The sequence below is a fragment of the Pseudoliparis swirei genome, chromosome 4 (assembly GCF_029220125.1).
Source record: "Pseudoliparis swirei isolate HS2019 ecotype Mariana Trench chromosome 4, NWPU_hadal_v1, whole genome shotgun sequence".
Taxonomy (NCBI): Eukaryota; Metazoa; Chordata; class Actinopteri; order Perciformes; family Liparidae; genus Pseudoliparis; species Pseudoliparis swirei.
This window is the reverse complement of record NC_079391.1, coordinates 20,074,476-20,086,317: the sequence shown is the minus strand read 5'-3', so window position 1 is coordinate 20,086,317 and position 11,842 is coordinate 20,074,476. Positions and strand designations below refer to the sequence as shown.

Sequence of the window (11,842 nt, the reverse complement as noted above, 5' to 3'; positions counted from 1 at the left end):
AATTGCTGGGGTCAAATTGATCCCAAGGGTAAAATATGTCAGTAAATATAAAGGTAACAGGAGGGTTAAACATTGAATCGGGTCAAATTGACCCGAAGGCATCAGGAGGGTTAAGAGGCACGTCCTAACTTTTTTTTCCTCGCAGATATACCAACCTACAAATGCGCAGTATGCCTGCGCATGCATAACTACGCACTTGGTTGGTCTGGTTTTTTTTTTTTACACAACTTAGCGTGCTGTCTAAAAAAACGGTCGATGATTGTTTTGATAGAAAAGAGTGACTGATACCTCCCTCAGCTCTTTCTGTACACAACCTCCCGACCCTTGGCTCTGTCCGTGCAAACACAGTCTGCACGCAATGCACAATGATTAACCCGCAGATCGTCTATTAGGGGAGGACTCACTCTGTAACCACATAATACCATATTTTTAATGGCCGAGTATTTCTGTTTACAACTTTTGATTTTTTTCGGTTCTTGTCTCTATTAAAGGAAAAGTGTCCTTTTAAAGTGCCCTTTTAAAGTTCTCCATCAACCTGGAAATGTGGACAGAGATGTTTCTGGGAAAATTGAGAATATTTATTTGAAGCCTATAAATACAGTTAAAGGTGACATTAACGCACACGTCATTCCTGCTAATGTTAAATACATTTGCTACGTTTGCCACCAAGCTCACTAAACATCCTAATGATGATAAATATTGTTTTATTTTTAAATTAAACAAAACAGGTTTCTTATTGTTTCACACACACTAATTGTTGACATTTCCAATGTCTAAAAATGAGTGATAACAAAAGAAAGAGACAATTCAAGTCCTGATTTTAAAGGGTATTATCCAAAACAACTGTTATGCTAAATTCCTCTCTTGATGCCAACCCCACTGTAAGCTACCTCGGCGCATTCCTTAGGGTCCCCAGAAAAAGGGTCTGAGTGAGACCTCTTTGCTGGCATGATTATGGGTGGATTACCCCGTCCATGACAGGCTGGTTGACGGCCCCGTTGGTTTGCAGAGAGGTTTAACTGCGCACGCGCGCGTGTATACGTGTGTGTGTGTTTGTAGGGGGCAGAAGAGGTTAATTTGTATCATGCATGATGTTTTGCGTGACAAGCTTATCCATATCTTATTTCCCCTAAAGAAAAAGGGATTGGCTTCCAGAATAAATGCCACAGAGAAACTCATCATAGACAGAGGCTAAGTGGGCAAATATGACCAATATGACCATGAGATATAAGAGATGTACATGCGGTGGTAATAATCACCAAGGTAGAATTACGATCTTATATTTCAGATATAGGGAACAAGAAATTCTTGCCAATTTCCAAATTGTATTTTAATTGTATTTTATTTCGATCTTTTTGCACTTCAAATCAGTTGTTTAATAACTGCAATGAATATTGGGTCACAGCACAGTCTGACAAATTATCGTTTATTTAGATCTGTGACTTTTATCACCATCTGACTGGAGTTGCTAGATTTTTATTTGTTATGATAAAAAAAGCTGCTTTCTCCTGCTGAAGAGAATCAATGCAACCCCAAGATCAGCTGACATGTGTTTATATTTGTTATATATATTATTTCAATGTTAATATAAAACATATTGATTATTGGAGATTTAAACACTTTCCTGGGACATTTTGTCTTCCACATGTTTTTTTCTTTTTCTTACAACATGGCGCCATAGCAGCATAGCGCTGTGGCCAGACAGTTAGGATCATGACCTCAATTTACTCATTGACTCTCTTGCAGAAGGAAGTGGATGGTGTGTGATGCTGCATGCAGTCAGGATACACACACCGAGGCCATACTTTTTAATATGCATGTTTAAGAAGACTTGTAACTTCTAATTTGGTTTCGTGGTTTCTTTAAACATATATGCAGGCATTTTTATGGGCTTTTTAATATAATTTTTAAATGTTTTTTCTTACTTAATGATAAATGTCAAACTTAAACCATGCCCAGAATACATTAAAATAAACTTTCTCTATTCTGTATGTGACCAGCCAGTGATGGTGAAAGCCTATGTTTGATCATTTTATTGGAGCTACATATACATAGGCATGCCAGTCGCTTTGCTGTGGATTATGCACACTATTTGTGTTCGGGAATGAAACAAACAAACATGCAGAACTATGTTGTGTGATATATTCCATGTTCTGGTTATTGTAAGTAACACCTGTTTTTGATAACTTCAGTTAATTCCATTTAGTTTTCGTCTAAATAATGCGTAATAAGCTAACACTTATGATCAGGGAAATAAATCCCATTGTAAACCTAAAGGGATGTTCAGCCTCTAATTAAGCCACGTGATCCATTCTGCTACATTCCACTGGAGAATAAGCCAAATATTCTCACACGCACAGTGTGCTGCTTGTCTTGCTGCGCGGGTCATGACTCCTCAGACACGCAATTTAACGGAATTTCCCATTATGACCTCGACTTCCTTTTGCCGTGCCTATCGTGATCGGCTGTGACACCTTCGTGTTCCGTGCGAGAGGGAGAGGTGACAGAAAGACGGATGACTGAGATATTTCCGCACGCAACTATTGTTATGGCCGCGCAGCGCAAATACCGGCTCGCATTAGGACGGAGGGCTGTAGTGAGGGGAAACCATTTCGCTCAGTTACTAATCTGGTGTTCACGCCAGGTCAGGAAGGGAAGGTGACCCAGTGCCCCCCTCAGACCCTCACGCACACACACACACACACACAAACCACACGCACGCACACACAGACACACGCACACATGCACGTACGAGCTCTTTCTCTCCCTTCCACGCAAACACACAGGAAAAGTATTTCCCTCACCGAAACGCTCCATCGTGTTTGTGCTGAGTTCAGGGTGGCCCGTGAAAAGGCACATCAGCAGTGGGGCTGATCCGCTGTTTTGTTGGTGCTTATGTGCAGGGTGAGCCACCCTGGCCCCTGTTCTCTGCCTCTGTTTTGGGTTTCTACAAGAACATGTTTAAATGCCTTTTCATTATAAATGAGTCCAACTGCGATATAAATTGGGACAGTATCAAGACCCTCGATCCATGGAGAAATCCACACCAGCCAGTTTTCAACATATTCTAAAAATGGAGAATGATATTCCAGATATTCCAATGGACAAAGTTTGTTTTACGTTCATAATGTTTAGGATCCAAAAATACAAGTGAACCTGGAAATGAGCACGACATGTCTCCTTAAAGTACCACTTCCACATTAGCTGATACTGATTATAAAGCTTCATGTTGAGTTAATTTTGATTATATACGAGGTAGTTAAAGTTAGCCACACCACAGCCATAAATATTAAACTTGCACTTAATTTTGTTTAGTCATGAGTCAATACTATATTGACACTGTTGGGGACCAGTCTGTACAAAACAATTAAAAGTATACTATTTTGTTTTCAATATTTCTTTATTTTTACTTGTAAATCCACAGGTTTTATGAAAATGTACACGCCAACGTTTTCACAGGAATGGCATCGTAAAACTGAAAAGGGACATGTTTTAATAAAATAAACCCTATCAATACTGTGAATAACCCCAAAAGGTACAACCAACAGTATCCTATGCGTATACCATTCAGCAGAGGGCCATGCACCAGCAGTCGGAGTGCGGCGCCATATCGTTGCTTCGCTTTCAAATGGAGCACTTTGACCCCAGAACAGGAGGCCCTTACTGGAAGATGTCGAGTGCAGTTTTTGTGAAAGTTGAGGCAGACATATACTTAACTAAAAACCTGCTTTGAGCACCTGACGTGATGTAGTTCCCGTTATTACTTTCTTATCTGCATGCAGTGCACAGGATTGTAAATGTGCATTAGGTCAAACGTTCATGTGGGGTGTCATGACCTGCAGTCCAAAATAATCCTATTACGGTTTGCACACGCAGGAGCCCGTTGGTCAGCCATTGTTCTCTTTGACAGCGGAGCAGCGGTGTCTTTACATGTAAAGGTTTATCAACGTATTATTTATTTTTTAAAGTGGCACTCCACCAACTTTACAAAGTTCAGTTGGCTGCCCTCTGTGGTTTTGGCGGGAGCTTTGCAAACTTTTTAGAAGTCTCCCTGGTGGTGAGGCGGGGAGGGGCCTCGCGTGAGACACCGTTCACAGGAACTATGATCAATGTATACCCCGCAGAGCTAAACCCACAGTCAGGACAAAAAGTTATTGCAGCATCTGCTTCTTCTTTTAATGTTGACAATATCTTCTTGAGAGCAACAGGTGGAAATGTGATTACAAAGGAAAAGGGCTGATATGTGTTAACTCGGCGTTAGAGGGGACAGCTTGCTCCCGGAGACAAAAGCTCCTAAGATACGTTGTGTGTCATGAGCTGGTTTGCTGACGTTAGCCTCAGTTACGTGCACGAGCACCCCCTTTTAATGACATCATCGAAGTTGCAGGTTACAAACAGTAATGCCCGACAAAGCCTCAGTGTTCCGTCCATATTCGATATTTGTACAAACAATTAAAAAAAGAAAACTAGAAAACAACTTTTACATATAGCATACCCATAAACAACTCTGAGCAACTTTGCCGGTTGTTTTTATTATTTAGGAACACACCACCGTCAATGGTTTTAAAGGAGAAGTATTCCTTTTGTTTATCACATGTGCATCTCATTTCTATACCTAAGCCAAATAAACCATATATGAATTAAAGAAGGAGCACTGGTCAAACTGCATGAAAATGCAATAATTTTATGATCATTACTTTTATCTCTAAATGTCTTGAAGGGTTTCGTGGCAGAATAATATATCACAACACAAGGAAAGAAGAGAGAAAAACGATGAAACGGAGGCACGCAGCTGCTCTGGAGGTGTGTGCGTGACAGCCTCTGCGTGAGTAGAAACTAACAACCTTCACATGTCATTACACCTGCTTTTATGTCCAAGAATTTAGGAGGTGTATATGGCTGAGGGCAAAACTCTTCTTTTTTTTGGTTCCTCCCCTCCACACGGACAGAGAGGGAACTCACACCCCCAGCTCTGCATTCCAGCTCGTCCCGAGCATCCTGACGTGACCCGCCGCCGCTCTGGTGTGTGGTCAACTCACAGCTCCTCACGGCCCGTATTGTAGTCGTAATCTGATCTCTTTAATCTCTTGAAGAAGTAAGAAGATAACCTCACCACAGTCTCCCAACGGACTCCTTCCACCTCTGCTCCGCTATCCCCCCCCCACACACACACAGACACAGCAACAGTTCACGTGATCGGTTGTTTTAGCACCGTTGTGTGACATTTACAGTCGCCCAGTCTCCAGCTTTGAATGCCGCTCACCTGCTGGGATCTGACACTCTCTCCTGCAGCCGGAGAGCCCGCTGAGAATGCAGCCGGCCCTCACCTGCAGGCGGTCCACCGTGCACGTTCATCTTTAATTCTGTTCACTTTCTCTACATTTTCATATTTAGCTCCCGTATTGTTTGTCTATATTTTGTTTATTTGGTATGTATTCTCATAAAATGTGTTTGTATACAATGACAGTTTATAACTGTATGTAAACGCAGGGATAATTAAATCCCTTCTCAAATAACGTCTCTTTTCTTTTCTTTTTCTTGCGCCCTGATTTACAAGTAACAAAGTGATGCATGGCTCCATGGGACCTGCTGGGTGAGAAAGGCTGACTTTTAAGTTCCAGTTTTCATAACTGTGGTGCCGTTTGGTGGCTGCTCGGGCCCCACGCACCGCGTTGCATGACCGCGCCGAGTGAAGCCTGAGTGGCAGATTGCATGACTCCTAAGCCCCAAGATCCTCGAATGTACAGAAGCTAGCGCGCAAATATGTGCACCTTCGTGCCCAAGCGGGGGTGGGGGAGGGGGTGGGAGAGAGTCTGGCGTCCTGCGCTCTTTGTTCGGCGAGTTTAAGACCCTTGTGTCTTTTCCAGAGGCTGCCGCCTTCGCGTGACTTGGCCAAGCAGATTTGGGATTGTCCAGAAGACCGGGACCCTCCCCTCTGGACGGCAGCTCCGCTTCTCACGCAACCTGCAGCACCAGAGGCGCAGCCACGCGGCGCACGGCGGAGTCCCTGCACACGCACGCGCGCACACACATGCACACACACACATACACACATGCACACACACAGTCCGGGAAGATCAGGGCAGCAAATAAATAACTAAACCCCCCCCCCCTACTGCCCCCCACTACCCCCCCCCCTCCCCCCCCTGTGTGTGCGTGTGTGTGTGTGTGTGTGGGGGGGGGGGGGTCGCAGTATTCTGCATGTTGGACGATGGTTTTACATGAAATGTGTGTGGGCTACTTCTAATCACAAACAAGTCACTTCAAATTCAAAGGGCGGTCTGGTCTAAGCCTCTAAAATAAATTTGCCAACATGCTGTTGTTACCTTAACATCAATACATTCGGAAGGGGAGGGCATGTTGGACACGCTTATAATAATAATATATTTTATTTGTAGCGCTTTAATGCGCTTTACCAGCATATAGGAAACCTTCAGGAATGCCACATACACTTTAATGGATAAACTTGGCTGTGAAGCAGGTGTTTTTTGTAATATCTGATTTCAGGGGACAACATGATGTTTATTCCAATGCCATTTGCTACATTAGAACATAATTTAAGAGATGCAAACACGAAATAAATCCCCCAAATTCTAACTGTCTTTTCATATACTCCGATGTAAAATAAAAGAAACACATGTGTGTTAGTTTTGCGAATAAAATAGCCTTCTCATAAACAATAGACTTTGTGTATAGTCACTGATTATGGTAACGATTCACTTTTAAATATAGTGAGGGATTTAGTCCTTCATCCATTGATTCCATGTTATCTGTGATAAAGTTTACGATATGTTGAAAATCCTTTATAAATGAATGACAAATCAGATCAATAAAGCTATCTGATAGCTGTTGAAGCAGAAACACGAAGGCCACCTTTAAATGTGTCCTTTCTCCATCGCCGACCGTCACATATCTCAGGTGTTTCTTTCACACATGTTGCGCAATGAGCGCAGAGTGACACGCGACACACTGCTGCCTCAGTGGGACTGCAGCAAACCATAGCCGAACATATTACAAGTTTAAACAGGCTCAACTATCAAATGAAGTAATATATATATATATATATATATATATATATATATATATATGTGTGTTTTTGTTTTTGTTTTTGTTTTTTTAATACCCCAAAAGGACCAGAGCTTCTTGGAAATTGCTTGGCAGGTTGCAAATATGGAGACAGAGGAATGGTATTGAACTCGTCTAAACCCTTGCACTCCAGCTTCCTCCCACATCCCACACCCTCACCCCCACCCATCCTCCTCCTCCTCCTCAAAGGAGAGGTGAGGGTTTGATCAGTGGCTCTCACGCAACTGGTCAATCGTTAACTCCAGCGCATGCAGAAGTAACAGGTATAAGCACGACATGGCATTTGGCTGTTGCATCAGGACTGAGAGCCGCCTGGGTGGTATAGCTGCATGCAAGTTGTCGCAAAACGTCTGTTCTCACGCACCAAAACATTGATTGTGTCACTGCAGGGCAAACAGATGGGGAAATGGTCTTGATATTTAGACTAGAATTGCTTTCAATGCATTTGTGATAGACCCTGTTTTTTTTCTTGCATAAGCCAAATTTCGTCTCTGTCTTTCCAATAACGATGTTACCTCAACGTTCACAACAAGCTCCCCTCATTCAAGTCAAGTTTGACATCACAATACACGCGCCCTAAATCCTAACCCTAACCCAAAGCGCATGTATGTGTAGGCATTCAAATTATAACCTATGTTGTAGTCCATATATTGTAATCAAAAAAGGATTATAAAAAGATAACTGTAATAACAACATAAAAGCTGTCTTCCAACTACTTTAAAATGTGATTGTCAATTGCTTCATTGACATAAAGTATCTCGCTCGCACACACATATAAACTCACGCACACACCTTTTCTCAGTAAACTTCATTCATGACAAGAGAGCGAGCGGAGAGGGAGGGGGGGTGGATTACGTCATGAAGAGCAGCCAATGAAAGTGTGGAGCGCACTATAAGAGCAAGAGCCCATTCTCTGTTTTGGAGACATTAAGAGAGCAAACTCGGGCATTGCCTCTACTAAACGATATATACAGATATATTGTATTTTATTCTCCTAATATCTCTCTAGGATCACAGCATTGCTGCTCCGTTGCCGCTCCGCCAAGGTAAGACTTTTACAAGCACATGAGGACACAATGGTTTCAAACTGAGCAGATACTGTCAACGTCATAGGAGCAAAGTGTTGAGTGCATATTGGTTTTTTTGCCAGCATTGCTGTTAATACGTGTGCGTGCGCTCTTTGCAATTGCACCTTGTTAAAGTGTACTCTACGTTTTATTAATGGGCTCACTGCTGTGAGTCATATGGCGGTAACATTGCCAACTATGTTGCAGAGTAAAGCAAGTTGCTGTTTGTGTGCAACATGCGAACGTATAGAGTCAAATTAATAACAAACACGTGCCTTGCGCCATGTAACTTTAGTTACTTCACACTTTATGGCGCATGTAGTCAACATGTTGCACAACACTTCTCCTCCTCCTGCCCTCATCTAATGCCCCTCCTATTTAATTTCCAGGTTGTACAGAAGCCAGTTTAAAAAAAGAAAAAGGAACAAATAACAAGTCGTCATCATGGTCCTTATGATACTACCGTTCATCGGTTCGGTCTCTGTGTCTGAGAGTCTGGTTGCCATGACAACGATGTGTGTGGTCTACCTGATATTCAAGTTTTTCCACACCGAGATCCCCGAAGGGCTCCGTCGGCTGCCCGGGCCGAAGCCCCTGCCCATCATCGGGAACGTGCTGGAGGTGGGCAGCAGGCCCTACCTGAGCCTCACCGCCATGAGCAAGCGCTACGGGGACGTCTTCCAGATCCAGATTGGCATGCGCCCCGTGGTCGTGCTGAGCGGCAGCGCCACGCTGCGCCAGGCCCTCATCAAGCAAGGGGAAGACTTCGCTGGCCGACCTGACCTGTACAGCTTCAAGCTCATCAACGAAGGCAAGAGCCTGGCCTTCAGCACGGACCAGGCCGGCGTGTGGCGCGCCCGCAGAAAGCTGGCCTATAGCGCGCTGCGCTCCTTCTCCACCCTGGAGGGCACGACCCCGGAGTACTCGTGCATGCTGGAGGAGCACGTCTGCAAGGAGGGAAACTACCTGATCGAGCAGCTCAACACCGTCATGGAGGCCGACGGCAGCTTCGACCCCTTCCGCCACATCGTGGTCTCCGTCGCCAACGTGATCTGCGGCATGTGCTTCGGTCGCCGCTACAACCACGACGACCAGGAGCTACTGAACCTGGTGAACCTCAGTGACGAGTTCAGCCAGGTGGTGGGGAGCGGCAACCCCGCGGACTTCATCCCGGCTCTCCGGTTCCTGCCCAACACCTCGATAAAGAAGTTCAAAGCTATCAACGCGCGCTTCAACGCGTTCGTGCAGAAGATCGTCAGCGAGCACTACGCCACCTATGACAAGGTATGCGTCTCTTTCACGTTTTTTATTTAAAATTAGCATTATTTTCAAATGAACCCGCCCCCTTTGCCCACCTCCCCAAACGCGGCATATGAACATGCAATCCTCTTCTTCCAGGACCACATTCGTGACATCACCGACTCCCTCATCGATCACTGTGAGGACCGGAAGCTGGATGAGAACTCCAACGTCCAGATGTCAGACGAGAAGATTGTGGGAATTGTCAATGACCTGTTTGGAGCTGGTAGGTTGCATTTCTTCTCAAGTTAAATGATCTGATCAAGAAGTGACTGTGAATAATTAGAGATAAATAAATAAATACATGAGTATGCATGGATGAATAAACACATTTAAGTGTCCTTACAAAGGTTGTGTTTCTCTTCCAGGTTTTGACACCATCTCCACTACTCTGTCTTGGGCAGTGATGTACTTGGTGGCTTACCCAGAGATACAGGAGAGGCTTTATCAAGAGCTGAGTAAGTACAGTCATTGTCTTTTTCACAAAACACTTCCTCAGCTATTCCATTCATATCACAAAAGTGGGGTAAAAACCAGAAATGCAGGAACGCTCATTTTGATCCCTTTTCCTTTTTCCAGAGGACAAAGTGGGTCTGCATCGCACTCCCCTTCTCTCCGACAAACAAAACATGCCCTTTCTGGAGGCGTTCATCCTTGAGCTCCTTCGCCATTCTTCGTTTCTGCCATTCACCATCCCTCACTGGTGAGATTCATTCCCATATTTTAAGATGCATTTGAGTTCCACCCGTGCCGGTGGAAATTAGTGCTTTGTGGACGTGCTGAACTCTTGCAGGACCACACAGCACGTAAACCTGGAGGAACATTTCTAAATACGCAGCAGACAAACACTTTGTTCTTTCTTTTTTCAGCACAACAAAAGACACGTCTCTGAATGGCTACTTCATTCCCAAAGACACCTGCGTCTTCATCAATCAGTGGCAGGTCAACCAAGATCCGTAAGTCTATTAATTTAAACAGTTGAAGACAACTGATACTGCTTCCCCAGTGCAAACCGGTTTTACTATTGTGCAGCACATCTTATCTTCTTCATCCTCTGTCCTTTTCAGCGAGCTGTGGAAAGACCCGTCCACCTTTAACCCGGACCGTTTCCTGAGCGCTGACGGCACCACGGTCAACAAGCTGGAGGGGGAGCGGGTGATGGCCTTCGGCATGGGGAAGCGGCGATGCATCGGCGAGGTCATCGCGCGGAACGAGGTCTACCTCTTCCTGGCAATCATCGTCCAGAAGCTGAACTTCCGCGCCATGCCCGGAGAGCTGCCGGACATGACCCCAGAATACGGCCTCACGATGAAGCACAAGCGCTGCCACCTGAAAGCGACGATGCGAGCGAGGAGTGAGCAGTGAAGGCATTTACAATATGTGTGACTCAAAAGGTTATGTTACGTTGGCTCTCAACACTGTATGGGGGGGTCATCGTCATGCTATCGGTCAGAGAAAGAGGCATCTTTCTCAGTATGTAAGGCACCGGATGCTGAATTTGATCTACAGAGCTGAGGACATTGAAGCAGATGTGTGAAATGTGCTTATTGCAGATTGTCAAGAGATGTCTGTGTTTATGTGAACATATCTTTGTCAAGTTTTTTGGGGTTCTCGACGAGATATTCCTGCACATGGTTGGTGCTTCGCAGTGAAGTATAAGGAGATGCCTGCTTCTCCTGTGTTTTGGAACTAAAACTGCTGCCGTTAAGAAGTTTTAAATAACTCAGAGACTAAGTTGCCTTGTTCAACTTTGGGACACATGGTCATTTTTACCAGACATGCATTAATGTTGCAGTTGTTATCCTCTGTGACACGATTCTGAACTGAGCAGATATTACATGATAATGATACAATTAACACCTGTAAGAATTTCTTTTTCTTTTTCTGGATTCCATTATATTGTGGATTTAAGACACTAAAGCTATATTTGTATCCCAAAATGTGATTTTGTATGTATATCAAGTTATTTTGTATTATATAAAGTTTTTCTTAATGTGCTTAGTGTTTGTTTTGAGGTGAAATAGTTTTGCTGTGCATCCAATTGAAATATCAGGACACCAAAAGAGTTCTAGTGATTTATTTTTGGAACATACTCGTAGGCGATACAAATTTGTATTTTGTATCTCTAATTGATGATTGTATAGCATTTAAGGACATTTGATCTTTTAATCAGTCACACAAATAAACTATGTTGTAATGACACACGTGTTCCTATTGTTTGCTTGATTTAAGAGGAAAAAAACCAGTCATGGTCATCGCATAAGGATGAATAGTCACTGGTGTGTAAAACTGTGACACCATATCAGACTATATCAGAGCTCTCGAGTGAAACGATTGAAACTTGAGAGAGAAATACAAAAAAAATCACAACAAACCCACGTGGGAGATTA

The 11,842-nt window shown here is 43.8% G+C and overlaps 1 protein-coding gene across 1 annotated transcript; it reads left to right on the top strand.

Annotated features, from left to right (window-relative positions):
• Positions 1–7,990: 7,990 nt before the first annotated feature.
• Positions 7,991–11,654, top strand: LOC130192580 (cytochrome P450 1A1). The gene is made up of 7 exons (XM_056412667.1): positions 7,991–8,132; positions 8,543–9,437; positions 9,552–9,678; positions 9,821–9,910; positions 10,032–10,155; positions 10,322–10,408; positions 10,520–11,654. The coding sequence occupies exons 2-7, from the start codon at positions 8,598–8,600 to the stop codon at positions 10,815–10,817; spliced, it is 1,566 nt and encodes a 521-aa protein (XP_056268642.1). The 5' UTR covers positions 7,991–8,132; positions 8,543–8,597; the 3' UTR covers positions 10,818–11,654.
• Positions 11,655–11,842: the final 188 nt, after the last annotated feature.